Source organism: Leopardus geoffroyi, chromosome B4 (genome assembly GCF_018350155.1).
Source record: "Leopardus geoffroyi isolate Oge1 chromosome B4, O.geoffroyi_Oge1_pat1.0, whole genome shotgun sequence".
Lineage (NCBI taxonomy): Eukaryota > Metazoa > Chordata > Mammalia > Carnivora > Felidae > Leopardus > Leopardus geoffroyi.
The window spans coordinates 117,682,372-117,708,490 of NC_059341.1; the positions used below are offsets into that span (position 1 = coordinate 117,682,372).

The 26,119-nt window shown below is 43.2% G+C and overlaps 2 protein-coding genes across 2 annotated transcripts in view; one reads left to right on the forward strand and one right to left on the reverse strand.

Annotated features, from left to right (window-relative positions):
- CCDC38 (coiled-coil domain containing 38) overlaps positions 1 to 5,111 on the reverse strand; it is a 56,332-nt gene extending 51,221 nt beyond the window's left edge. The window contains exon 1 of the mRNA XM_045466671.1: positions 4,542 to 5,111. The gene's annotated coding sequence lies outside the window, so the exon portion shown is untranslated. The remainder of the gene's footprint in view (positions 1 to 4,541) is intronic.
- Positions 5,112 to 5,266: 155 nt separating this feature from the next.
- AMDHD1 (amidohydrolase domain containing 1) lies at positions 5,267 to 23,178 on the forward strand. The gene is made up of 9 exons (XM_045466672.1): positions 5,267 to 5,500; positions 6,720 to 6,826; positions 8,469 to 8,533; positions 10,755 to 11,032; positions 13,278 to 13,503; positions 15,904 to 16,028; positions 19,865 to 19,958; positions 20,538 to 20,698; positions 21,561 to 23,178. Exons 1-9 carry the CDS (start codon positions 5,364 to 5,366, stop codon positions 21,646 to 21,648), a joined length of 1,281 nt encoding a protein of 426 aa, XP_045322628.1. The 5' UTR covers positions 5,267 to 5,363; the 3' UTR covers positions 21,649 to 23,178.
- Positions 23,179 to 26,119: the final 2,941 nt, after the last annotated feature.

Consider the following 26,119-nt stretch of genomic DNA (forward strand, 5'->3'; position numbering starts at 1 on the left):
AGGGATTATAAAGTTCTCTGAACTAAACCAATATGATGTGTCAACCAGGAAAAGGAAGCCAAAGCCATGAATGTCTTTGTTGTGCAAAATAAAAATAGCACGATGACTAAACAAAAGCTCTGTACTGAAATCGAGGGAAAATGTCATTGGACTGCATAGCAAATACCTGCAAGTTCACATCTAAAATATTTGTTCAAATCCAACTTCCGACAGACGAAAAAGATGAAGAACTCAGAAAAAACTAAGGCTTCAAAATGGTATGTGTGTATGTGTGTGTGTGTTGGGGGTCACCTGCATGGCTCAATCAGTTAAGTGTCCAACTTCAGCTCAGGTCATGATCTCACGGTTCGTGAGTTTGAGCCCCACGTTGGGCTCTGTGCTGACAGCTCAGAGCCTGGAGCCTGCTTCGGATTTTGTGTCTGTCTCTCTGCCCCTCCCCCGCTCATGCGCTGTCTCTCTCCTTCAAAAATAAACATTAAAAAATGGTGGTGTGTGATTTCAAGCCATCATTTTTAGAGGTGGTATAAGCTAGTGATTAAGCATAGTGAGGAGCATGGACTTTCACTGTGCTCCTTAATTCTCACACTTCAATTTCCCCATCTTTCATTTCTTTCTTTCTTTCTCTCTTTCATTTTAGGGAGAGAGAGCATGAGCAGGGGAGAGGAGCAGAGGGAGAGAGAAAGAATCCGAGCTGTCAGTGTGGAGCCTGACACAGGGCTTGATCCTGCGGCCCTGGGATCGTGATCTGAGCTGAAATGAAGAGTCAGATGCTCAATTGACTGAGCCACCCAGGCGCTCCTCAATTTCCCTATCTTTCAAAAGGACTGATAAGAATAACACCTACTTCATGAGATAGTTAGATGAGTTAACATGTGTCCCTCACTTCGGACAGCATCAGATGCACAGTAAGTACCATAGCAGTACTTGGAGAAAACATTCCAAAGAGGAAGGATACCCGGTGTGTTTGAGGAATGGCAAGGAGATTAGTGGGACTTAAGCATAGTGAACAAAGCAGAGAGTGATAGATGAAGTCAGAGAGATAGCAAGGGCCCTGTGGGTCATTTCTTCAGTGAAATGAGAATCTGTAATGAACCACTCTGATGGCTGACCTGGGAAGAGACTGTACAAGGGGATGGGGGTGGAATAAGGACACCTGTTGGGAGGCTACAGTCATTGGGAGGCACGAGATAATGGGGACAGTAGTGGAAGCGGTGAGAGGTGGTCTGATTCTAGATACGTTTGGAAAATAGAGCCTATAGGACTGGCTGATGGTTTGGATGTGGGGTATGAGATAAAGAGCCCAAGAGAAAAAGGATAGTTTCCATGAATGGAGACAGAGAGGCTGTGGGGGGGAAGATAAATTGGGAAGATCAACATTTCAGTTAGGAACATGTTATGTGTGAGATATGTTAGATGTCTAAGGGGACATGGGTGTAAAATATACTGTTCTTTCAAGTGAACGCCGATCCTGGCTGATTAAATCAATACTAGCCTTCCTCTATGCAATTATATGTGGCCACTGAGTCAAATTTAAAAAAAAAAATTTTTTTTTTACGTTTTTATTTATTTTTGAGACAGAGAGAGACAGAGCATGAACGGGGGAGGGGCAGAGAGAGAGGGAGACACAGAATCGGAAGCAGGCTCCAGGCTCTGAGCTATCAGCCCAGAGCCCGTCGCGGGGCGCGAACTCACGGACCGCGAGATCGTGACCTGAGCTGAAGTCGGACACTTAACCGACTGCGCCACCCAGGCGCCCCTGAGTCAAATTTTTTGATGTGGATCATCACAGGGCAACATGGATGACACCGTGGGAAGACCTAACCTTGATGGCAGGTCGGTTTAAATCCTGCTTCTGCCTCTTATCAGCACTTTCTTCTTAGGTCTATCCTATTAAACTCAATGCACCTTCCATAAGGTTCTTCTTACATCAGGTGTGGATGCGAATACTTTTCTTACAGGCTCGTTGCAGTTTTCAAGCACAGGTAAGGTATGCAGTGTGCCTACTTATGGTGTGCTGATAGGGAAATAATTGCCTATCATTTCTTCAAGGTAGATATCCAGATCTTTCCTCTTTCTAGTCTGTTCTGCCTCGTGAATAACTGCCAGCATTTGACAAGAATAGGAGAGATAACTGATAACCAATTTTCGTAAGAAACCCTGAACTAAAATTCCTGAAAGTGGTTCATTTGAGAGGACTCTCCCAGCAATATCAGTGTAGATTTGGGGAACCTGACCCACCTTTGTGCGCATTCTGAACACTCCAAGCTTTATGGAAGTGGAAAAAGAAGAATGGGGTTTTATAATGCCTAATCCTAAAGTCTGAGACCAACTCCTAAAATGGACAATAACAGTATCTCCCAGATACTATTCAGAGCAATTTGTGTTTGATTTTCTCAACTCTCTTTATAACTCGGTGAAAATGGATTTCCAGAGTCTCTCAGTAGGAGATAAAAAGCTTTGTTTATCTCCCATATGCAAAGATTTAGACACATTCATACTCAATGGCTTTCAGTTGTTTTTTTGTTTTTTTTTTTTTTTTTTTTTTTTTTCCCCACCTCCTTCCCACCCACTTGGACAAATACTAGGAGAAAGGGCTGTGAACTGTGTCCTTGGATGGTGTGGAGAGACCAGAACTAGCAATTTTTTGTTTACCTGAGAGCCAGAAACCACTAGGTCCTTGGCCTGCTTAATGATCTGCCTCTCTTGATTAGGTCAGAAGCAAAGCACAGTGATGAGGAAATTACCTTCAGCTTGACCTTTAAGGCCTTGCTGGCGTATTTTGTGTGGGCTTTTCTATTGACATTTCTGACTGCCCCTTTTGCAAACTGAAAAAAAATAACTGGGGGTCAAGAGGAAGAAAGAGTACAGGAGTAGAAGTCGGCCAATGTGAGTAAGATGATGTGAAAAATACTGTGTAAACTAAGAAGTGCTATAGGGATGTTGGTTATTGCGAAGGACATTATCTATAATTAAGTATTTAACAATGACCAAGGAGGAGAGAAGTTCTCTCTTATCCTTCTTGCTTGTCTGCAGGGGCTTTTCAGGCAATGTTGTATATCTGGACTGTAATTGATGCACTCAGTTCACTCACAAATAAAAACCCCCATGAAAAGAATGACTATTTCTTTTAGACTTCCCCCCAAACTTGTAAGCTTTAAGTTCATAGTACATTCTGTGAACCCAGCAGGGGATCTAGTGGCTGAAATCTTTAACTTAATTGACTCATAAGACAAATAACAGGATTAAAATGAATAGTAGTATAATAACAAGTACACCTATAATTTGAGCTAGGCACTGGGCAAAGTGTTTTACATTTCATCTTATATAAAGCTCAAACAAATCCATAAAATAGAAAAAGGCATGAGAAAATGGATGAAAAAACTGAGGTTTAGGAAAGTTAAGGTCAAACAACTCATAAGTAACAGAGTAGGATTAAGACAAGTTTATCGAACCCCAAAGCCTTCTATATTCCTATAATTTTATCCTCTCCTTTACGTCTACAACTTCATAAGTCTGCAAATAGGCCTGTAATTGCAAAATGTAACAGATTCAAATCTTTAGCAAAAATTTTATAATGTAAAATTTAATATTCTTCTATGAATTATTACTTTATGTTTGCTTTTCACTATTTCCATTTCTCTTGTATTATTTCTCTAGTATACATTTCTCTTTAAAACTATAGGGGAGCATGGGTGGCTCAATCGGTTAAGCATCAGACTTCGGCTCAAGCATGATCTTGAGGTTGGTGGGTTTGAGTCTCGCAGACGGCTCTGTGCTGACAGCTCAGAGCCTGGAGCCTGCTTTGGATTCTGGGTCTCCCTCTCTCTGCCCCTCCCCTGCTCATGCTCTCTTTCTCAAAAATAAACATTAAAAAAAATTAAAAAAAAAAAACTGTGTATAGACACACACATCTGTTTGTGATTATGTGTCTGAGCTGTGAGGAATATATGGGTCTCCCCCCACCCCCCGTAGGGTCTCTTTTATTCACATTCTCTATTGAATTCCTCTCTTTCCTACCAATTGGTTTCTCTCTTGAATGGCCAAAATATGAGAGCTAAAGTATATTCTTACTTATTTGTTCATCTAAAGGATTTTTTGCTTTCTCTTCTTTGTTTTTAAATGGCTTTTAAGTGACACTAAATTGACTTTCTTTTACATTTTATGGTCTTACAGGTCTCAGCCTGCGTTTATGGTCTGTTATTCGTGTTTATCAAATGCCTTCCTTTTGATTATAGTCTTTGCTGGGCAGGGAAAGTGCCTTTCCCGTCTTTGTAAGTTCCACAATCTAACACAGAGCTTCTAATAAAAGCGTCTAAACAAAATAAAATGATTAAGAAACTTAAAACAAAACCCAGTGCCTGCCAGTGTTTTCACAGCAGTTGATAGGCAAGAAGAGATGTCGGTGAGAATTACAGACCATCTTCCGAAAACAAACTTGATTCTGTCTCCAACCTTGGGGGCAAATTGAGGGTAGGCCCACCAGTCACGGCTGGGTGTGAGGATGGGAGGTGAGGGGGGCACTGAGCTGAAACCACTTTTACCTCCAAGAGTTTGGATCCAGGAGCCGGTCCAACCTATCCTTCAGGAAGGCGTTAGTAACGGGACGAAGGACAGAAACGCCAATCGATTCTCTAGGCTCGGCTCTATCCTCCCTCGCCTGGATCCCGCTTCATCTCGGGGACCTTCTGGTAGGGGAATCTGGAGCGGAGCTGGCCAACCGAAAATTGTGCGTGGCACCCGCCACCTGGCTTCTCGGCCGCGCGGACCCAGGAGCAACTCTCCCACCGCAGCCCCCTCCTCCCCATCCTCAGGTTCCTTCTGCCTGCGGCCGGTCGCGTCCCAGTCGGCTGGGCAGAGGTTCCCCGACACTGCGCCTCCGGCTCTCTGTGCCTGGTTCCCGCACCTGCCCCTGAGCAGAGGTTTTCCCCTATTCGGCCCCATCTGGGCGCCCTTGCCCCTCGGTGACTCCCTCGGCGACTCGCCTGGCCACGTGATCGACGAAGCCCACCCTTCTCTCTCCCGGTGACCCAGCTTCAGTTTCCTAATCTGGAGAGTAGGGACAACAGTCTCCACATTTACTCGGAAAATAAGAGGGCGACCAAAAAAACACAAGAGATTCCATGATAACATTTATTACTAATCCTCATTCGGGTTGTTGGCACAGGCACTGCAGCTGCGACGGTCGCGGGGTGGAGGGAAGGCGCGCGTTCCCAGCGGATTGGGAAGGCGGTGGCTTCGAGTGCCCGCCCCGGCTCCACCCTCCCTGCCCCGGGCGCGGCCCGCCCACCCGCACCCTCCTCCGCCGGCTAGCCTGCCGCCGCTCGAGCTCCGCGGCCACCCGGAGACCCGCGGCGCGCGGCGACATGGCGGGCGGCCACCGCCTCCTGCTGGAGAACGCGCAGCAAGTGGTGATGGTGTGCGCCCGCGGCGAGCGCTTCCTGGCGCGGGACGCGCTGCACAGCCTGGCCGTGCTGGAGGGCGCCAGCCTGGTGGTGGGCACGTAAGTGGCCGCGCGCTGGGGGGACCGGCTTGGCCCCCTTTCCCTAACTTGTGCGCTCTGGAGGCAACCGGGGAAAAAAAAGCTTTCCGGCATCCAGAGAGCCATTGCAGGCCTGTCTTTTAGGCACCTGTTGCTGCCTACCTTGTGTGACAGCTTCCGGTTGCCGTTTGGTGAAAAAAACGCTCTCAAGCTGAACCCCACGCCCTCCCTGCCCCCTATCTCCAGATCTTTGGAATCTGCATCTCTGCGGTGGAGTTCTGGGACTTTAAGTTTTTACAAAACACTCTCCAGCCCTTTGTACACTAAAGCTTGAGCACCACGGAAGACGTTCAGATAGTGATGGTTTGGGGTGATAGGAAGTTAAGATTCAGCTACCAAAAAAAGAGGACATTTTCAGTTTTCACTAAGCTTCTGTGCTTCCTGCAATGACGTGAGTAAAAGAACAGCCAAAGTTTGGGAGGGTGAGCCTGCAGTGGGAATGGAGTTTGGATGCCTGTTTGAATTGGAGAGCGCCACGGCATCGTGATTGCGCAAGATGGGCTCGGCCCTTATCTGAGGCTGCTTAGGGTTGTGTAAGAGTCCAGCTTTTAGGGACTGTGTGTTTTATTTTTAATTAACAAAGTGATAAAAAAAAAACACATTCCCAGTGTTATTGCTAAAAATTAGTTAAAAGCATAACAGAACCGCACAGAGGTAGGAATCCAGAGCTAATTGATGGCCGTACTCTATAGAAGCCAGAGGCCCTAGTATCTTGCTCTCCTGTGCACAACCCTCTTTCTCACTCACTTCATCATCCAAGATGGCTGCTACGCCTCTCCTTATGGTGTCCACCTTCCAGATAGTAGGAAATAGGATGAGAAAAAAAATCGTTTTGGTTACAATTTAGTCACATGGGCCTCACCCGGCTGATGAGAAACCCACAAATGTAGTCTTCATTCTGGGTGGTCATGTGTTCAGCTAAAATTTAGGAATCTAGCACTGTGGGGGAAAGGGAACACTGATCTTAGCAAACAACTGGCAATCTCTGTACACGTGATTTGGCTTTTTGCCTTGCATGTGGCTAGAGTCTTTTTTTTTTTTCAAAGACACAGATGCAAGTAGGAAATACAATAAATGTTGACTGATACCAAAAGACATGGGCAACATATTTTAAATCATTAGTCAGCTTTTCCACAGTATTTCCCCAAACTTTAGTAATTATTTCTTGATTTTTATTCAGGGATGGGTTTATAAAAGCCATTGGTCGGGCTGATGCTATCCAAACACTGTTTTCTGAAGAAACGTTTGAAGAAAGAATTGACTGTTCTGGGAAATGCATCTTGCCAGGTATTAACCTCTTTTTCAGTAAAGCCCTGCATCCGGTTTTAGTAACATAAAGAAGAGTAGCAGCTTGTTTTAAATAGGGTCTCAAAATAATACTAAAATATAATAGCTACTGTGCATTGAATTTCTACTATTGAATGTCTAAGCTGCTTTACAAACATGTTTTCATCTTGAGTCCTTATGACTGCCCTGTAAAGTATCATTATCTATATGTTACACATTAGAAAGCTCCAGTTTAGGGATGAAATATCTTACCCAAGATTGCTGGACAGGTAAAGGGCAAGCTGGGAATCAAACTTATTTATTCACTTCACTTCTTCCCACTCACATGCTAGAGAGAAACCAGCTGTGGTGTGTTTAGGTTCAAAGGCTGTTGGAAGAACTTTACTAGTCTATTTCATATGGGAGGTAGATAGGGCAAACTGCTGTTTCTAATACCAGAATATACTCTAAATTTACAGAGAGTGTGAAACAACACATCTCTAGGCAGAAAAGTGTGTGTGTGTGTGGGGGGGGATCCTTAGAGATTTCACTGAAGTTTATTTAAATCTTTAATGATTGACAACAAAATCAGTTTGTTAACCATCATCTCCTACATAATGTTCTATGGTTTCATGAAATCATCTGAAGCAAGTTTCACAAATTTTGAGTTCTATACAAAACATAGAGGCTAAAATTTGCATTTTAAAAATGTATACTATGTATATCTGATAGAACTCTACCTTCTGGCTCTTGGGAGTCAGGAACTAAAGTCAGAGTGAAACCTTATGAAAACAAGCAGAAAATAGTAGAAAGCAATCTGAATAGAGATTCTTGATTTTAGTCCAATCAGAACTATTTATTAATGAGACTTTTAATCCACAAGGTATTTAAAATATTCTGGAAAGACACATTTTACTGAGTTAGACCTGGATAAGCAAACAATCCAAACGATTGCTTTATAGTTTCTCTTCAGTTAAGCTACATTTCTTTTTTTTTATTTAAAAATTTTTTTTATGTTTATTCATTTTTGAAAGACAGAGAGAGACAGAGAACAAGCAGGGTTGGGGCGGAGAGAGAGGGGGACACAGAATCTGAAGCAGGTTCCAGGCTCTGAGCTGTCAGCACAGAGCCTGAGGCGGGGCTCGAACTCACAGACCGTGAGATCATGACCTGAGCCGAAGACGGAAACTCAACCGACTGAGCCACCCAGGCGCCCCTACATTTCCTTTTTTGAAGAAAGATTCATATTTCTGATTTCATATTTTTCCTTCTCAAAGTTGGGAGGGATTGTATTCTGTTTTCACACCCACGTTATTCCTTGGTGATACAGTCCTTGGTTTTGCTGAACTAATAGCTATGACATCCTGTTTTAAAACAGGATGCTTAGAGAGCATGGGTTTAGTGGGCAGAAGAAGCTGTATTTCTTTATTGGATATATTCGTCATGCTGAGTCACCCTCCTCCATTAGAGGCTTCTAGACCGGCCATGCAGAGAGGCCTCCTTCCTCTTGGTGGAGGAAACCATACAAATTCTTCCTCCTCCATCATCCTCCAAGATGGCTGACCATCACCTGCTTTCCCAAGAGTGGTTGGAGATAGTCTGCCTACTATCTAAGGGCTTTCTATTTCTCAGATTTAAAAATGATTTGATTTATTGGTTACAGGTTTGGTGGATGCACACACACATCCAGTCTGGGCTGGTGAAAGAGTTCACGAGTTTGCAATGAAGGTAATTGCAATAAATGATGGCAAATCAAAATAAGGCACAATACAGACATGTCTTTTTCTAAAGAGTGGATAGGCTATCAAGCTTTGCAACAACATATGTCTACATTTCTTTTTAATGGATATTTTTTACTGACCTGGACTATGAAAATAAATTACAACAAAACTGACTTATAACTGTCCAAATCTTTATACTATGCATAGGGCCAGCAACCTTTAGGTATGATAGTTTTCAAAAAATTTTAGCTGTAGAATCCGTATGTATGTATGTATGTGTGTATGTATGTATGTATGTATGTATGTATGTATGTATGTTTTTTGTTTGTTTGTTTTAGACTCCTCCTTTTAAAACAGAGCTGGGCTGCCTTTTTCTACTAGTTTCTCCTCTCTTTCCCTTCCCCCATTTCACCTCTCCACCCCTACTAGCCTTTGGAGGGGCTCTAGGAAACAGTTTGAAATTCACCATTCATTGGTTCCAACTTGGAAAAATATATTGCTAATCATAAAAAATAAAATAAGTCTTGTATTTTTTTCCCTGATAAATGAGACTTATTAAGAAAAATAAGGTGTAGTCTGTGTCACAACTCATTAATTAGCCATGGTCAGCCCTCAAATCCCTGGTTGGAGCCATTTTCACATTGTTTCTTTCTAATAGATTTTATTTTTTAGAGAAGTTTTAGGTTCATGGCAAAATTGAGTGGGAGGTACAAAGATTTCCCATATACATCCTGACCCCATACATGCACAGCCTGCCCCATTATCAACATCCCCCACCAGAGTGGTACCTTTGTTACAATTGATGAGCCTACACTGACGCATCATTATTATGCAGAGTCCATAGTTACTAGTGTTCTCTCATGGTGCTGCATGTTCTATGAGTTTGGACAAATGTGTAATGACACGTAACCACCCTTATAGTATCATACAGAGTGGTTTCACTGCCCTAAAGTTTCTCTGTGCTCTGCCTGTTCATCCCTTTCCCCGCCAACCCCTGAGAGCCAATAGTCACTGATCTTTTTACTGTTTCCTTAGTGTTGCCTTTTCCAGAATATCATATAGTTGGAATCATACAGTATGTAGCCTTTTCAGACTGGCTTCTTTCACTTAACAGTATGCATTTAAGGTTCTTCCATCTCTTTTCTTCACATTGGTTTTTAAGTGTACATCCTAACAGCTAAGAAATTTCTTCAGATATTGTGTACCTTCTTCAACACATAAGAGCTGTTTTTGTTTTGTTTCAGTTTTGCTTTTGAGAGAGAGAAAGAGAGAGAGAGAGAGAGAGAGACAGAACCAGCAGGGAAGGAGCAGAGAGAGAGGGGGACAGAGGATCCAAAGCAGGCTCTGAGCTGACAGCAGTGAGCCTGATGCAGGGATTGAACTCACAAACCGTGAGATCATGACCTGAGCCGAAGTTGGACGCCTAACCGACTGAGCCACCCAGGTGCCCCACACACTAGAGCTGTTTTTAAGACTTCTTTATTAAATCACAGAATTTCAGAGCCAAAAAAACAATCCTAGAGATTTGCAGTCCAAACATAGATGGGGAACGTGAGGCCCAGAAAAGGGATGGCTGTTGAGTGAGTTCACCAGCTCGCCATGGCAGAACCCAGATGAAAAACTCTGACAGGGGGATCCCAGGTTGGCATACTTTGTTTGCATCACAATTCTTGCTACCTAGAGTAACTGGAGCCCAGTGGGATCCCGGGAAGAGCTTCTCTGCTTGAGTCACAGAGGTCAGGCCCCAAATTCTAGTGGCCAGATACTGAGAGGTGGAAACCCCCCTGGGTCTCTTTAGTAGATGTTTGGAATAGCTGCAGTGGGGTTCCCAAATTGTCTAAGCTTTGTCTTCTCATCCATAGGTGCTACGGATAGACAGAGTCTTAGCTGGCACACATTGGGGCCAACTGGGTTATTAAAATACTGAAATACTCGTGGGCTGGTTGGTAAATTGTTGCTGCTGCCTGAGATTGGAAGTGCTCCCCACCACATCTCCCATTTCTGCCACCCCAGTCCTTCCTGAGGTACCCATGTTCCTTCGGCCCCCCCATCACCCTGGCAGAGTAGGGGCTTCCACGGCTATGTGTCCCAGCATCCTTTCCCATCTGCTGGTGTCCCTGACATATCAGTTGTTAAATCATTTTGAATATCACCCCTGGAGGTAGGCTCTGTGGACCTGCCTGCAACCTCGTGCCTGTGCCCGGCCTAAGGGTGAGCCCTGTGTTCAGTTGGCAGGAGCCACGTACATGGAAATTCACCAGGCGGGAGGAGGCATCAACTTCACTGTGGAGCACACGCGCCAAGCCTCGGAGGAGGAGTTATTCTGCTCCTTTCAGCAGCGGTTGCAGTGCATGATGAGGGCGGGGACCACACTGGTGGAGTGCAAGAGCGGATACGGCCTCAACCTGGAGACGGAGCTCAAGATGCTGCGTGTGATTGAGCGCGCTCGGCGCCAGGGACCCATCGGCATCTCGGCCACTTACTGCGGGGCTCATTCAGTGCCAAAGTAACCTCAACCTGGGGCACCCAGCTTTGATTTGGGGCACTGACAACAGAGAAGGAAGGGGGCAGGTGGTGCCTAAGTGGGGATACATTCTCCTGGGAGTGGAGGTGAATCCACGCTTTAGTTCTTGCAGAAGAGTCCAGTAGAAGCCATTAGAGAGGTGTTCTGATTCTAATAGACATCTCATGCTGGTGGTTTTAGGAAGGCGATCCCCACCAGACCTATCAGTTTGCTAGTCCCTTAATGATGAAGGAGGAAGAGATGTTCAAAACTCTTTCGGTTAACAAAAAGCAATGCCCCCCCCCCCTTATAGATCCTTTAAAATGACGGATACTACTTTAAATAGTTGCCCGTGACAGCATAATCACACATTAGAGATTGAGAGAAACACTCTGTAGGAGATAGATCACATCTGTAAGGCAAGAAGACTCAGAATGGTTTTTAATTTTGTTTATCTGTTTACTTGTTTAGCACCAAACATGTTTGTTTTCTTGTTGTAAATGTTTTTTTAGCTTTCCCTTTATCCAAAAAGTTTCTCCTATATGGCTTTACTGTAGAGAATTATGTCCCTTTCTGCCTTTGTACTTTATCTGTCCTGAAATTTCTAGACCCAAAAGCCCGCAGTTCTAGAACTAAAAGGTCCAAAGAAATCCAGAACTTAACAATTAACAGGGCAAAGTCTTAGTGCAGTTTTGAGTTTTGATAATGTAGATACATAAGTGCCACAAGCTTACTGAAATTCTTTGAAAGTTTAATAATTTATATATTTTTACATTTATTCACTTTTGTGTATTTGAAAAATAAGTTTAATGTGAATTTTTGGTTTATCATTTTTAATCAGAGAAAATTTAAAAATTAACATTAAATTTATTATTTAAAATTCACAGAGCTAATTAAGTTGAAACATAAATACTTAATATTTCCAATGATGTTTTTGTATGTGTTTAGCATTTCTACTTCTGAGATTATTATTAAAGCTTAAAACTGCACTAAAACTTTTGGGACATCTGTCTACAGAAAATGGATTTTTTATTTTTCCCCAAATGGAACATAAGGTGGATGAAAGGCAGTGTAACATGGTAGAGAAGTCTCAGGCTTTGGAGCCATACCAGACCTGGGTTTGAATCCGGCTTGGCTACTTTCCCACTGGGTGATCTTGAGGGCATCACTTAACTCTTTTGAACATTGGTAAAGCAGTGAGAGAACACACTCTCTATATGATTGTCTTGAGAATTGGAAACAGTATATGTAAGTGCCTGTCTCCTCATGGTCCACCTCTGTCTTCCTACCAAAATGGTTTTTGTGGAACAAGAGACTTTTATGTTCCAAATATAGGGCTAAAATTTTTTTAAATGTTTTTTTATTCACTTTTGAGAGACAGAGAGTGAGCAGGGGAGGGGCAGAGAGAGAGGGAGACACAGAATCTGAATCAGGCTCCAGGCTCTGAGCTGTCAGCACAGAGCCCGATAAGGGGCTCGAACCCACAGACTGTGAGATGATGACCTGAGCCAAAGTCGGACGCTTAACCAACTAAGCCACCCAGGTGCCCCATATAGTGCTAAAGTTTTACAGAATGTTCTCCATCTGCTAATGAGTCTCTGAGGGCTACATCTTGATCCCCAAAGATACATACAGCCTGAGCCTCAGAGTATGCCAAATGACGGTTAAATAGCATGTCCAAAGTTGTGTAGCCAGCAAATAGTAGAGCTCTGTGTCCGTCTGACTTCAGAAGCCCAGCCCTGTCTAATACATAACTATTTCAGAATCTTAGAATTTCAGGGCCTCTCATGATCCTCTTTCCTCGTGGTTCCAAATGGTGAGATAGGAAGCCTTAGGCTGATGCTTCTAGAAATAGTGTGGAAGAAGAAAATGGCAGAGTGATTGCTAGGGCCCAGGTAGGGGGCCCTGCAGTTGGTTGTCAGGGAAGCATCCAGGATGCTCTCTAAGTGTCTTTGAAAAGAGTGTTTAGTTTCTCAGGCAGGGAGCCTTGCTGGCATTCTCAAAGGCAACATGGCTGAACCAGAATGGATGAGCCATTTGAGTCTCTGTGTCCAGGGTCTGTGTGTACAGAAATCTTGTCAATATCCCTGCTATAGCCCAATTGTTAAGACTCCTGAGTTATTGCTTTAATTATTTCTCTATCTTAGGGTCATTTGCCTACAGTTTGTCAGGTTCTTCAAGTGCCAGAAAAGCCTTTCTTCAATTAAAAAAATTGTTTTTCCCATGTAACCTCATTTTCTTCCCTCAGAGGAAAGACTGCTACAGAAGCTGCTGATGAAATCATCAATAACCACCTCCCAAAGCTGAAGGAGCTTGGCAGCCGTGGGGAAATACACGTGGACAATATAGATGTGTTCTGTGAGAAAGGCGTCTTTGATCTCAATTCCACCAGAAGGATTCTTCAAAGTGGAAAAGATCTAGGATTACAGATTAACTTTCATGGGGATGAACTCCATCCTATGAAGGCTGCTGAGGTGTAGTTGACCTTTGGCTTTTCCTTTGTCAAGACTCGTGCGGTGGAAAACTTCCTTAGTTTGTTCAGAGTTAGGAATAGCCTTTTGAAAAGATAGAGAATGGGAGAACTCGTTTGAACAATGCGAGGGCTGGTCTGGTTGAGACTTGGAATCGCTGACCTCTATTAGAAATTTACTTTTTTGCCGGCCATTTACTTTTATTATCACCTGCTGGTGGTATTAGTAGGAAGAGAAGTACCTTTGTGATCTTGTTTATCAAATTCAGAACATAGCTTGGTTGGAACACAAAGCTACACTGGCAGAGTCTACTAAGTTCACATGTGGCTTCCAGGGGTTTTCTGTGGCAGCCTCCAGGTGAATGTTGGTGGAGTGCCCCATTAGTAGTCACCGGATGATTTTCTGATCTGCATGTCTTGCTCAGATTCATTTATTCATGCTTTTCACAAATACTTGAGTGTGTGCCAGGCACTGTCCTAGGCATTGAGAATTCAGCAGTGAATAAAACAGACAAAATTCCCGCGGTTGTGAATCTAGATGTCACTCCTCTAAACCCTGGAGCAAAATAAATAACTGCCGTTGGGGCAAAAATACAGATGTGGATACTCCATATGTGTCTCAACGATAGCACATGTAATGTGATCTCTTGATATCACTTCCAAATCTTGTCCCGTGTTTCTTGCCCTGTGGATGACCCCATTTACCTATGTATTGCCTAAGCCAAAAACTTGGACATCACTTGGTCTCCTCCCCACCTTACCTGTCACATTTCAACCAATCTGCAAAAGCTCCCAGTTTATTTCCTGAATATCTCTCGGTTTACTTCTCTTCACCCTACTGCCTAGTTCAAACCACCATCAGCTCTCAGCTCCTGCAACAGCTTTTCTCCTTGCATCCACACTTCCTGCACTTCAATTCATTCCTTTAATCCATTCCCTACAGTGCATCGTATTTTCCTCTCTGTTGCTGAAAACCCCTGCAAGGCTCACCAGTGCTGGCAGGATGAATCCCAAACTCAGCACATGTAGCCTTACCAGATCCAGCTCTCGCTCACCTCCCATCTTTCTCTTTCTCTGCCCTCTTTACCATGAGCCAACCACAGTAAATAGTTTTAGTATACCTAATACCTCATGCCTCTGGATATGCTTTCTGTAATCTGAGTGTCCTTTGTCTGGCTCACTCTAACTCCCCTCCATGTTTCATCTTAGCTACCACTTCTCTGGGGCCCTTCCCAGAGCTCTCCAAGAATGGGTTATAGTCCCTCCCTATGCTTGTTCCACTGTGTTCAAATTGCCTCTGTGATCCCTACTGGACCGTAAACACACTGAGGACTGTACCCACACCTTCACAGCCCTATCCCTGGGGGTTAGCACAAAACCTGGCATACAGATGGCCTTTAGAGAGTAAATATTTGTTGAATGTTGAATGAATGTGAACTAGGTGGTCAACAAGATACTCTTGGTCATAGAGAGTGACTGGCCAGTTAAATCAATAGAGGTCAGTATCCAGGATGAACAAATCAAGTTTGGAAAAGTGAAGGTGATTCCAAGGTTGGAAAGAAACTCCCCCTGGGGAGCAAAGTCTGTCTATGGAACATTGGACTCTCCAGAAGCCCAAACCAAAATGCTATTAGACCTGAGCTCCTACTGATGTGGGGCCGGCTCTTTCCTGCCCTGGTGTGGGCATCGCTGCCTCCCTGGGCCATGGTGTGACGTCAAAAATTAGTCTACTTTCCTTGCCTTGGAGTGCTTACCATATCACCTTTCAGACTGGGGCAGTGTGTATGTGTGTGTGTGTGTGTGTGTGTGTGTGTGTAAGGGGGGAGGATATGTCAAGCTGAGAAGAAACCCACTTTAATGCCATGTTCTCATTATTACTATAAGATTACCTCCTCTTGGTATTCCTCTGACAATCAAGCCCAGACTTTTCACCTGAAGAGACATCAAGCTCAAGTAGATATTCTCGAATTATACACACAATTCCATTTTTAAAGTTTGTTTTCTTCATTGATCTCTTTTCACTGAGTGCAATGCAATCCAATATACCTTTCTTTATGGTGTTTTTATGATGCTAGAAGAATCAGATTTTATTACCAATGTCACTCAATGTTCTATTCTGATCCATAAGATTCATGAAGTTTTCTTTTTTTAGCAAATGCCTGAAGAATATCAGTAAGCCCTTATATTTAAGAATAGTTTTTAAAGTAGCACACTAGCTCATTTTCAAGTGAATGTCCTTGACAAAGCCTTTACCCATTTGGGGGCTTCTGTTTTCAAGAGGCAGTTGCCAAGAAATTTTCATAATAGAGTGCTGTTTATTTTTGCAGGGAAATCAATGTTCTGGCACTTTGTTGATTATTGTTGTTGGTGGTGAAACCTTTCTCTCTCTGCCCATTCTGCTTAGCTGGGAGCTGAGCTGGGAGCTCAGGCGATCAGTCACCTGGAAGAAGTGAGCGATGAAGGCATCGCTGCCATGGCAACGGCCAGGAGCTCCGCTGTCCTCCTGCCCACCACCGCCTACATGCTGAGGTGAGCTGCCCGTGCAAGCTGTGAGGATGCAGACCGAGATGCCTAAATAGTATTTCATTGCCCTTCCAAATTCCTGAAAAATGCAGATCAGGAAAACTGAGCCCATGGGAGATGCCAATTCTGGAGTCATGTACAGAGATGCATTATTCTGAGGAAAGAGCTTGGACCCAAATGGCCTTTGAGTGGTGGGATTATTGGGAAGAGTGGAGCTTTCTCATTCTTTTTTTCCCTCCTTTTTGGGATTTTCCAATTAAAAATCATGCATCACTTTTATCATTAGAAAACAATGTAATGGACTTTCTACTTAAAAAAACGTGCATAAGATGTTAGAGATATTTAGCAATATTCAGAATCTGAAGGAGCTGTTTTCTAAGAGGATGCAAGTAGGTACCACAATCTTCACAAATCCCGGAGGTGGGAGGAAAGAGGAGATGCCTAAGTATATTTTGTGAAATCTTCCCAGGAATTTTGCTGTTTGCCCTTTATGGATTGAATGCACCTAGTCCATAGTTCATCTTCATAACTGCCGTTTCGGACATTGGACCATGTCTGGAGGCAGTTTGGGTTGTCATGACTAGGGGGCGCTGCTGGCATCTAGTGAGTAGAGGCCAGGGATGCACCTAAACATCCCCACAGTGCGCGGAGCAGCCTCCCACCACAGAGAGTTGTCCTGCCCAAGAATTACCCAGCCACAATATGAACTGTGCCGGGATTGGGACACTCTGCCTTAGCGATTGAAAAGCCAGGCTTTGAGTTACCTTTATAAGAGAGAAGAAAGGAATATTGCAGTGCTTTTCTCAAATACAGTATGATTTATACACATATGTATAATATTATACATTTCTCTTATTATTACTATTCTCTTAATGTAAAGAGTAGACATAATGTAGATTACGACCAGGAAATATCAATCAGTAACCGTCCTTGGTATCTTAGCATTTACAGCAAGTCTCAGCAATCATCAACCGAAGTCATCAATCAATACTTAATCTGGTTAATTTTCCATCAGCCAAGGAACACTTTTAACTCACTTTGAATCTCTTAAGATGGAGCGAAACTCTGACACTTGAAGTATGAAGGGCAGCTCAGCAATAAAAGTCAGAACTTTGTCCCGCTGCCAGAGGGGGCTGCCATCTGTGGTCACCGCAAGATGGGTTGGTCACGCAGTTTGGACAACAGGAAGAATCACAGACAAGGCCACACTTTTCTCTCTGGCTTCTCTGTTCTGGAATTTTTCTGATCTCTCCAACAGGAGCAATGTGCAGGGCTCCCTGTCATGCCCTGAATTCTCCCTCCTTTTTTTTCCTCTCTATATGCTTATTTATTTTGAGAGAGAGAGAGAGAGAGAGCGCGTGCACAAGTGGGGGAGGGGGGTGGAGAGAGAGGGGGATGCCATAATTCTCTCTCTTTTTTTCTCTCCAAATGTTTGTTTATTTTTGAGAGAGAGGGAGGGGGTGGGGAGAGAATGTGCACAAGCAGGATAGAGGCAGAGAGAGATGGGGACAGAGGATCTGAAGTGGGCTCTGTGCTGACAGCAGAGAGCTTGATGTGAGGCTTGAACTCATAAGCCATGAGATCACGAACTGAACTGAGGTCAGACGCTCAACCAACTGAGCCACCCCAGTGCCCCTGCCCTGAATTCTCTTGACTCTCATTTCCAGAGTAACAGTTGCCTTACGCTACTCAAAGACTTGCTGTAATCATTATTTTATGCATCTTTGTGTGTACTGTTTAAATTTATTCCGGATACATTCACCTTAGTTTTTCTGGCCCTCCCTTGAGACTTCTACAGCCTCACTTTTTCTTTTTCTTTTTTTCTTTTTTTTACCTCCTGAAGTATTTCTGGAAGGGGAGGGGAGGCCATCAGAATGAACCGTGGAGAAATTTTAAGCTCTACCTTTCCTCACCCTTATCTGTGCTTTACCCACCTCCTCTCATATATTATCCTAGTTGAGGAACATTATCTCAGGTCATCCTGCAAATTGTCAGTCATAGACTGTGAATGTTTCAAGGACCTCAGTCTTGGCCTGTAAAACCTGTAGACTCTCAGCACAACCGATTTTATCTGTCTTCCTCCCCCCGACACTGTGAGCCTGAGTAAACACTAGCGTAGAGTCTGATAGCTCAAGACTGCATCCCTAGGATGACCCATGCCCCTTAAAGTGCCTGCCTGAGAAAGCCCAACCTGATAGGGGAATTAAGTGTTTGTTCCAACAAAACCAGGCGACACGCAGCTGGACCCCTGGACTTCCTCTTAGAGCAGTAACTTTACAAAGCTTGCAATTGTAAATTCTTTCTCTGCTCCTTTTTTTTTTTAATTAAAAAATTTTTTTTAAATCTTTATTTTTGAGAGAGAGAGAGAGAGAGAGACAGAGCAGCAGGGAGGAACAGAGAGAGAGGGAGACACAGAATCCAAAGCAGGCTCCAGGCTCCGAGCTGTCAGTACAGAGCCTGACGTGGGGCTCAAACTCACCAACCGTGAGATCATGACTTGAGCCGAAGTCGGACGCTCAACTGACTGAGCCATGCAGGTGCCCCTTTCTCTGCTCCTTTGAGATATAAATCTTCCACCACCCAAGCAGGATTGTCTCCTCAAGGACCTTAGAGCCCTCTTTTCAAAAGGCAAACATTCAAGAAGACAACTCTGTCCCTAGTTCCCAGCCTGGTGGGTACACTGCACCAGCTTACGCCCCTCCCTCTTTTTGTAAAGGTAGTGAAGTTTGTTTCTCCCCCAGAGAACAAACCAGTGCCAGTGAACAAACGCAGATCATACTGGCCCATCTCTCGTGCTTTTAGAAAATTTTCACTTCCCTGACTCTACTCAACTCCCTCTGCCCCTTTTTCCTCCTGATCTCCTCGTTCTTTCTTAAAACACCCAGTTAGCACTGCACAAATCAAAACAGTCCAGTCCACATGGGACTCTTTTCCCTTCTGCAATCGTTATTACTGAATACAGTTTGTCTTCAGCATTTTAACTAGTGTTTGGCTCTGTTTATCTCTGACATAACTTTTGAGTCGTGTCCTAAAGAATAAATAATATTGTGCCAAGGAGGTCAGGGAGACATGTACCCTAGGAAGAAGCACAAATATTTTACATATTAGATTCTTGGGCCTTCAGGATTTTAAAGGGCCACAAAAAATGTTCGAGACCCTTCCCCCCACCCCCTGCGCAAGGAGGGAGAGAAATATGAATAAAAAATTGCAAAATTGAAGTTAATAGAAATAACATTTTTTAAAACTTCATTGTTTATATTTGGGAGTCAAAAAAAAGTTTGTTACATTTGAAAAAATTTAAGTTGTATTTTTCTTCCTTAGCAGGAATCTCTGGGTGTATATAAAGATTGCCAAAATAGGGGCACCTGGGTGGCTCAGTTTAAGTGCCGCCTCTTGATCTCAGCTCAGGTCACGATCTCAGAGGTTCGTGAATTCGATCCCCATATAGCGGCTCCGTGCTAACAGCGTGGAGGCTGATTGGGATTCTCTCTCTTTGCCCCTCCCCTGCTTGCATGCATGTGTGCTCCCTCTCTCTCTCTCTTTCTCTCTCTCTCTCTCTCTAAGTGAATAAATAAACATTAAAAAAATTGCCAAAATGAACACTCCCAAATTAAAGAAGTTAATCATAGCCAAGTCATTTCAAAAGCAGAATGATAAAAGTCAGAAGTCCTAGGCTTCCACATCACCATTAATCACTTAACCTTGAGTTTCTGTTTCTTCTTCCAGAACACAAAGGGGTTGGATATCTTAAGTCTGCTTCCATTCTGAACATCTAGTCTGCAGAAGCTCCACTTCCAGAGACTGACATCTTTTTTTTTTGTCTTTTCCCCCCCGTGTCTTAGACTGAAGCAACCTCGGGCTAGGAAGATGTTAGATGAAGGGGTAATCGTTGCTCTGGGCAGTGATTTCAACCCTAATGCATATTGCCTTTCAATGGTAATTATTTTTAATGTGCCTTTCTGAGCAGGGAATCAGTCTTCGACCAAGTGTATAAATAATTTAAAACTAGTTCACTAACTGCTAAAATGTTCCAAAGATCTAAAAAATATTTTCCTGTGAAACAAGAAAAAAAGTGTAGACGACAGAATAATTGGATATTTCTGCCCCACATGAATGCCTCCAGGCATAGAGAGGGGAGAGAAAGTTCTACCTGCATAATTTTTTGATTCCGCCTTGGGCGTTGTGGTTTGACAATAGCTTATTCCTGTCTTGGAGGTTAGCACAAGCTCAAAGAAGTTTTAGTGAGTGAGTGTGGAGGGGAGCTTAGTGGTCTTGAAAAGTTGTGAATAAATACTCCACACGTGGCGGAGGTGGGGGTGGGAAATCTGTATTAATAAAGGGATCTTCTCCAAAGCATAAGAATCTTTACATGTGAATTATAACTTTTCTCATACTAGTTTAGCCAGTTCCTCCTATATATTTAATTTCCATTATTGGTTGTGCTGCATTGAGAAATGTCCAGGTGGAAGTTGCCATTTTGTTACTTTCCTCTAACACTGTTCTTTCTTGCCTTAGCCAATGGTCATGCATCTGGCCTGTGTGAACATGAGAATGTCCATGCCTGAGGCCTTGGCGGCTGCCACTATCAATGCAGCTTATGCGCTGGGAAAATCTCACACACATGGGTCTCTGGAAGTTGGTAAGCAGGGAGATCTCATTATCATCAATTCATCCAGGTGAGTGCTCTCCCAACTGAACTAGTTTCTTTTATGCCCGTTGTAATATAGAGACTGGGATTAAATGCCTTTTCTGCTAATTATTAGCATCAGGCTCTGTGTAGGTTCGGATGCCCCCCAATCTCCTTTATCATCATCCCTTTCTAACCAGAAAGTCTGCCTACAGATCCTAAACCGCACAGAGGAGACCAGATTGTCCAGTGTTTTCATCTGTCTTACATCTTTCATAGATCTTCAGGTTTTTGTTCTGTTGACCTGCACTTGGGACTTGTGCCCCCCAGCACAAGTTTTTCTGCTGGAGTTCTGACCGATGCTTGTGCTGGGCACGCATGTCCCAACTCTGGCTCGTCACCCTGGTTCTGATTCATTACCTCTCTGGCGTCTTCTCGCTCCTACCAGATCCCCAAAGGCTTAAGTTTTCCTGCCCCTGGTTACTCACCCACAGCCTGCTGCTAATTGGGCCCCCAGTGTGACAACTGAGTCTTACTTTTCTGTCTTAAAGTTGTTAATCCTATGGCTCCTTGACCCTAGCCAGCCTATTGCAGTCCTTGGACTTCGTGTTTGACAGAAGAACGAGGCTCTGTAATTCTACTCCTCACTTTCTCTATTGAAAATGATACTGATGTTACTTTTTGTACATCACTTAATAGGATCAAATATGTTAAGATCAAATACTTAAATAACATCATTAAACCGTATTTAAGTCGTAGACCAGTTATCATGTAATCTATTTTTTTTAAAGCCCAAATATCAATGACAAAGTATGAAGAAATTTTGAGAGAATGTATTTTTAAATTAGCATTTATTGACAAAGGGATAATTTTGGCTTGTATACATTAAAGTACGTTTGATTTCTTTCTAGATGGGAGCATTTGATTTACCAGTTTGGAGGCCATCACGAATTAATTGAATATGTTATAGCTAAAGGAAAAGTCATCTACAAAAAATGAAAGATCTGAAAGGAAAGAGAAGACTCTTCGACTGTATAAGTCAATGCAGTTGTAGTAAAAGTTAAAATACCATAGTAATTTACCAGGGTGATGTCAGATATATTTCAGTGCTTTGTTAATCCACTTGAAAAAACCAAGAGATAAATTTATTTTCTTTTAACATGTGTACCTGGACATATAAATAGGTAAATCAATTGGATCATAATCTTATAACATTAAATCATCTCACAGAGATTTGTTACAAATATTTTGAAGATGAATATGATGGAGTATCACCAAAATGCCTTTGTGGGGAAAGCAGATTGGCAATTAGGTAGACATGGCTTGGAAATCCCATTTTATTTCTGCTTTTCAAGTTTCAGTTTTTAAACTACATTTAGTGAAAATTAGGGGATGGTGAGAAATCCAAGTGATATGCCCCAAACTAAGCACGTGTAGCCTTCTATAATCGGCTAGTCCTGGGGCGCCTGGGTGGCTCAGTCGGTTGAGTATCCGACTTCGGCTCAGGTCATGATCTCGCGGTCCGTGAGTTCGAGCCCTGCGTCGGGCTCTGTGCTGACCGCTCACAGCCTGGAGCCTGTTTCAGATTCTGTGTCTCCCGCTCTCTCTGACCCTCCCCCGTTCGTGCTCTGTCTCTCTCTGTCTCAAAAATAAATAAACGTTAAAAAAAATTAAAAAAAAATAGGCTAGTCCTTTCCCCACATAGTTTGTCTTTACAGATGTTCTTTGAATGAATTAGCGTCTCCTATGGGAGGGTGTCCCTATATTTCTAATTTCTTCTCAATTCTAACAATAGAGCTGCACAACAGATTTCAAGGCTTGTCATTTTATACATGGGTACAGGGGCCTTCCTCGAAAGGATGCATTTTGACCAAATCTATTAATGTGATTTTTAAAAGTCATTTTTAAGTTTTTGATTGTTCACATTACAAATGTGTAACAAAATTTTTGTAGCTCTCAATAAATTTTGTAGTCACTATTATTGTTGTTTCCAGCCCTGGAAGTAGATCAGTGGTATTATCTATTGCAGCTATTTGGGAGATGAACAAATTACATAATTACACATAAAGAAATAGTGGATGACTATATAAATCAGTGTTTCTAAAGCCCTATGAGTTTACTTGAAATATTTTAATTTTTTTATTTTAATTTTTTTTTTATTTTAGAGAGAGTGCACCAGTGCGCATGAGCCGGAGTGGGGCGGGGTGGGGGGGGTGGGCGGAAGAGGAGAGAGAGAATCTCAAGCAGGCTGAGATTCAAGCACCCCTCGAGCACGGGCTCAGTGTGGAGTCTGACACAGGCTCCATCCCACAACCCTGAGATCATGGCTTGAGTTGAAATCAAGAGTCAAATGCTCAACCGACCGAGCCACCCAGGTGCCCCAACTTGAAATCTTTTTAAATGTTTGATCATCCTTATAATCACAACTGCATTATTAAACTTTGTCCTATTTATGAATAAATGATTTGAGAAGTAAATGTTAACCAAATTATCACCCATTTCAGGTTAATAAAGCCTGAATCAATGAGGCTTTACTGTATTCCATATATATTGAACCAAAATACCCCTTGTTGGGAGGTTATGGGTAACATTGCACATTACTGTCGCTCCCTGATAGCATGGGGTCTTTGGAGCATTGTCCTTCATATGCTTGGTGAAGGAGTTTGAGGAGGTGTGGGAGATGGATGGTTGCTGTGGGTGATGCCTCCCCAATGACCAAGCACCTGCTCAGCAGTCGGAGTTTGGGATGCAGGCGATAGATATAAAGGCCAAAACTAAAGACTAGGTGTGTTTAGCACAGAAGTATATCTTTATGCCTATGGAATAAGAAGGAGAAGTGCACCCTATTTTCCCTGTAGGAGGCATTCACTTTAAACAACTAGCATTAATGTCTTTTTAAAATGAAAGAGAAGAGGATACCTACCCAGAACCGCCTTAGTCCTCCCAGGCCAGTGTCCTGTAAGCCCTAGCAACTTGGGATCCTGCTAGAAATGAGAACTTTGGCTTCCCTCCAGACCTGCTGAATCAGGATCCGTGTCTTAACCAGCCCCCGGGTTATTTGTACAGTAATTAAGTTCTGAAAAGTACTGCAGTCTAGACCCCTAGCGACACTGGCTTTCACACTGTGCCTCAAAACACAGTTTGCTTTTGCTGTTCCAGGCCTTGCATCACTGTTCCCTCTGCCTGGACTGCTTTCCCTCACTTCTCTATGGGGTAAATCTAGTCCCTCCACACCCCCACCATGCACCCATCCTCCATGATAGATTTAATAGCATTGTGGTTTTAACTGTCTTTCCCTTTAGAATGTTAAGTTAACAGAGGGCAGGGACCTCATCGTGCCCCAGGATCTAGTATGGTGACTGGTTCATAGCAGGTGATCAAGAAATGAATTAATGAACGGCTACACAAACATACTGATAGTCACAGTGAAAGTGACTTATTAAAACATACTAAGTAGACCACCCCAGGAAGGCAGTGATAAGGAAAATGTTCTGTGAATTGGAAAGAACATATGAATTCCTTAAGTTAATGCCAAAGAATGATGCTCATGGAGGAGTAAATTGTAAAAGTAAACCCAAAGAAACAGTTCCATGGTTGGGTGGGGATCTGGGCTGCCATGTTTACCTTTGGGGGTTGGAAGGATGTTGATGAGAAAGAAAGGCTCCAAGATGGAACATTATGAAGTGTTCAGAAGATAGGTGATGAGCTCTCATAGAGCAGAGGGCTCGTGGGGAGCTAGGGCTGGCTCAGATTTCACAGGGCTTTGAATGTCACCTTCACTAGGAGGAACCTCATTCTTAGTCAGGAAAAGCCCCTGAAAATCTTTGAACAAGTTAGGACCAAGACAAGAATATTATAGAAAAAATTAATCTGGTTTTAGTGTACATAGTAGGCACTCAAACATTTGCTGTATGCGTGGACTCTGGCAAGACACCTTGAACAAGTCCTTTTGGTGGATAGAGTAGGAGGTATCGGGGCTAGAAGTGGAAAGCTCTTGCAGTGGCACAGTAAGATGTCAAGATGCCTGCTCTGTGCTCCACACTGGGCTAGACCAATGTTTCTTTTCTCAGCCTTTTAAAACTATCAGGCCACCCCCCAAAATTAGATTTCTCCCTAAGGAGTAAGATTTCGTCAGATAGGGCTGAGCTTGGAAGACCATAAACCATCATAATATATAAGTTCTTTTGCATCTCAAGAACCAATTTTTGCCTCATCGTGCACAATTTCACCCCCACTGAATTGAGGGTGCACACACCAAATGCCGTGGGAGACAGGAGACAACATGGTATGCTGGAGGGAACACACATCTGGGACTTAATATCTGGGCTTTGATTTCTTCTTGAACTCTTCATCTGTAGAGGTTGGATTCCCTCCATCTCTGAAATTCTGATTCTAGACTGGGCCCTGCCTTCAGGGAATTTACAACCCAATTAGGGCAGTAAGACTGACATTAAAGAGTAGAATCAAAGCCAAAGTGTATTAAGAGCTGATTCTTCTAAAAGGAACTCATGAAACACAATACTTTTAAAATTTAAACTGGTTTTGCCAGATATCCCCCCTACCCCCAAAGCATGAGCATCTGGGTCTTTATTACAGTAAGCAGTAAAAGGATAAATTCAATGCCGGCCCCTGAGAGAGATTTTTTTCTGATGGGAAGTTATTCTGAAATATGAAGGCACATGTTTTCCAAGTGATTTTACTGCAGCTACTGCAGGAATCAAGAGCCTGGCACCCAACTGGTAGAAACCAGCAATGAGCCATCCCTGCTTGCTTACCCACCCTCCACATCTGAGGTGTTCTGTGCTGGTAGAGTTTTGCTTCCCCTACCATACATTAGCATGAGTTCTCATGCTCTCAATGACCTAGCATCTACTTACTTCCTAACCTTTCCATCTTGCTGCTTGCACAGTGCTATTGTTTGTTTAATCCTCTGGCCACTGCCTACCTAAAGCTATAAGCTGTGAGGGCAAAGACCAGGGCCATCTTGGTCACCCTTTGTTTAAAGATTGAAATTGACCAAACGTAGAATTGGTTTCTTGGCATAAATGTCTTCTGACGTTGATGTTCAGCTTACATTTCTTCTTTTTCCTCCCTTCTCCCTCTGACTGCCATCACTCAAAACATAGTTCAGTTACCTCTTCCAGGAAGCCTCCCTGATGATCCAAAGGTGTTGTGGTTGTTGTACTTTCCTCTAGGACACACACTTGGCACATTAATTGGCCTTTCGTGTCCCCAACCAGATGGAAAGTCTTCGAATAAAGGACTACATGTGATATTGATGTACCTTAGCCCCAGTACAGCACCTCAGAAATAGTAGCTGAGGTAGGGAAGATGCTAACAGCTATAGATTTCAAGATCGGATGAAAATTGGCTTATAAAATAAGGAAGTATATTAGATCACCTTTGGAAATTCACCTTAAGGACAGGCTTCAGGACTGCTTTTTCCAGCAGCTCCTTAACGTTGAAGACC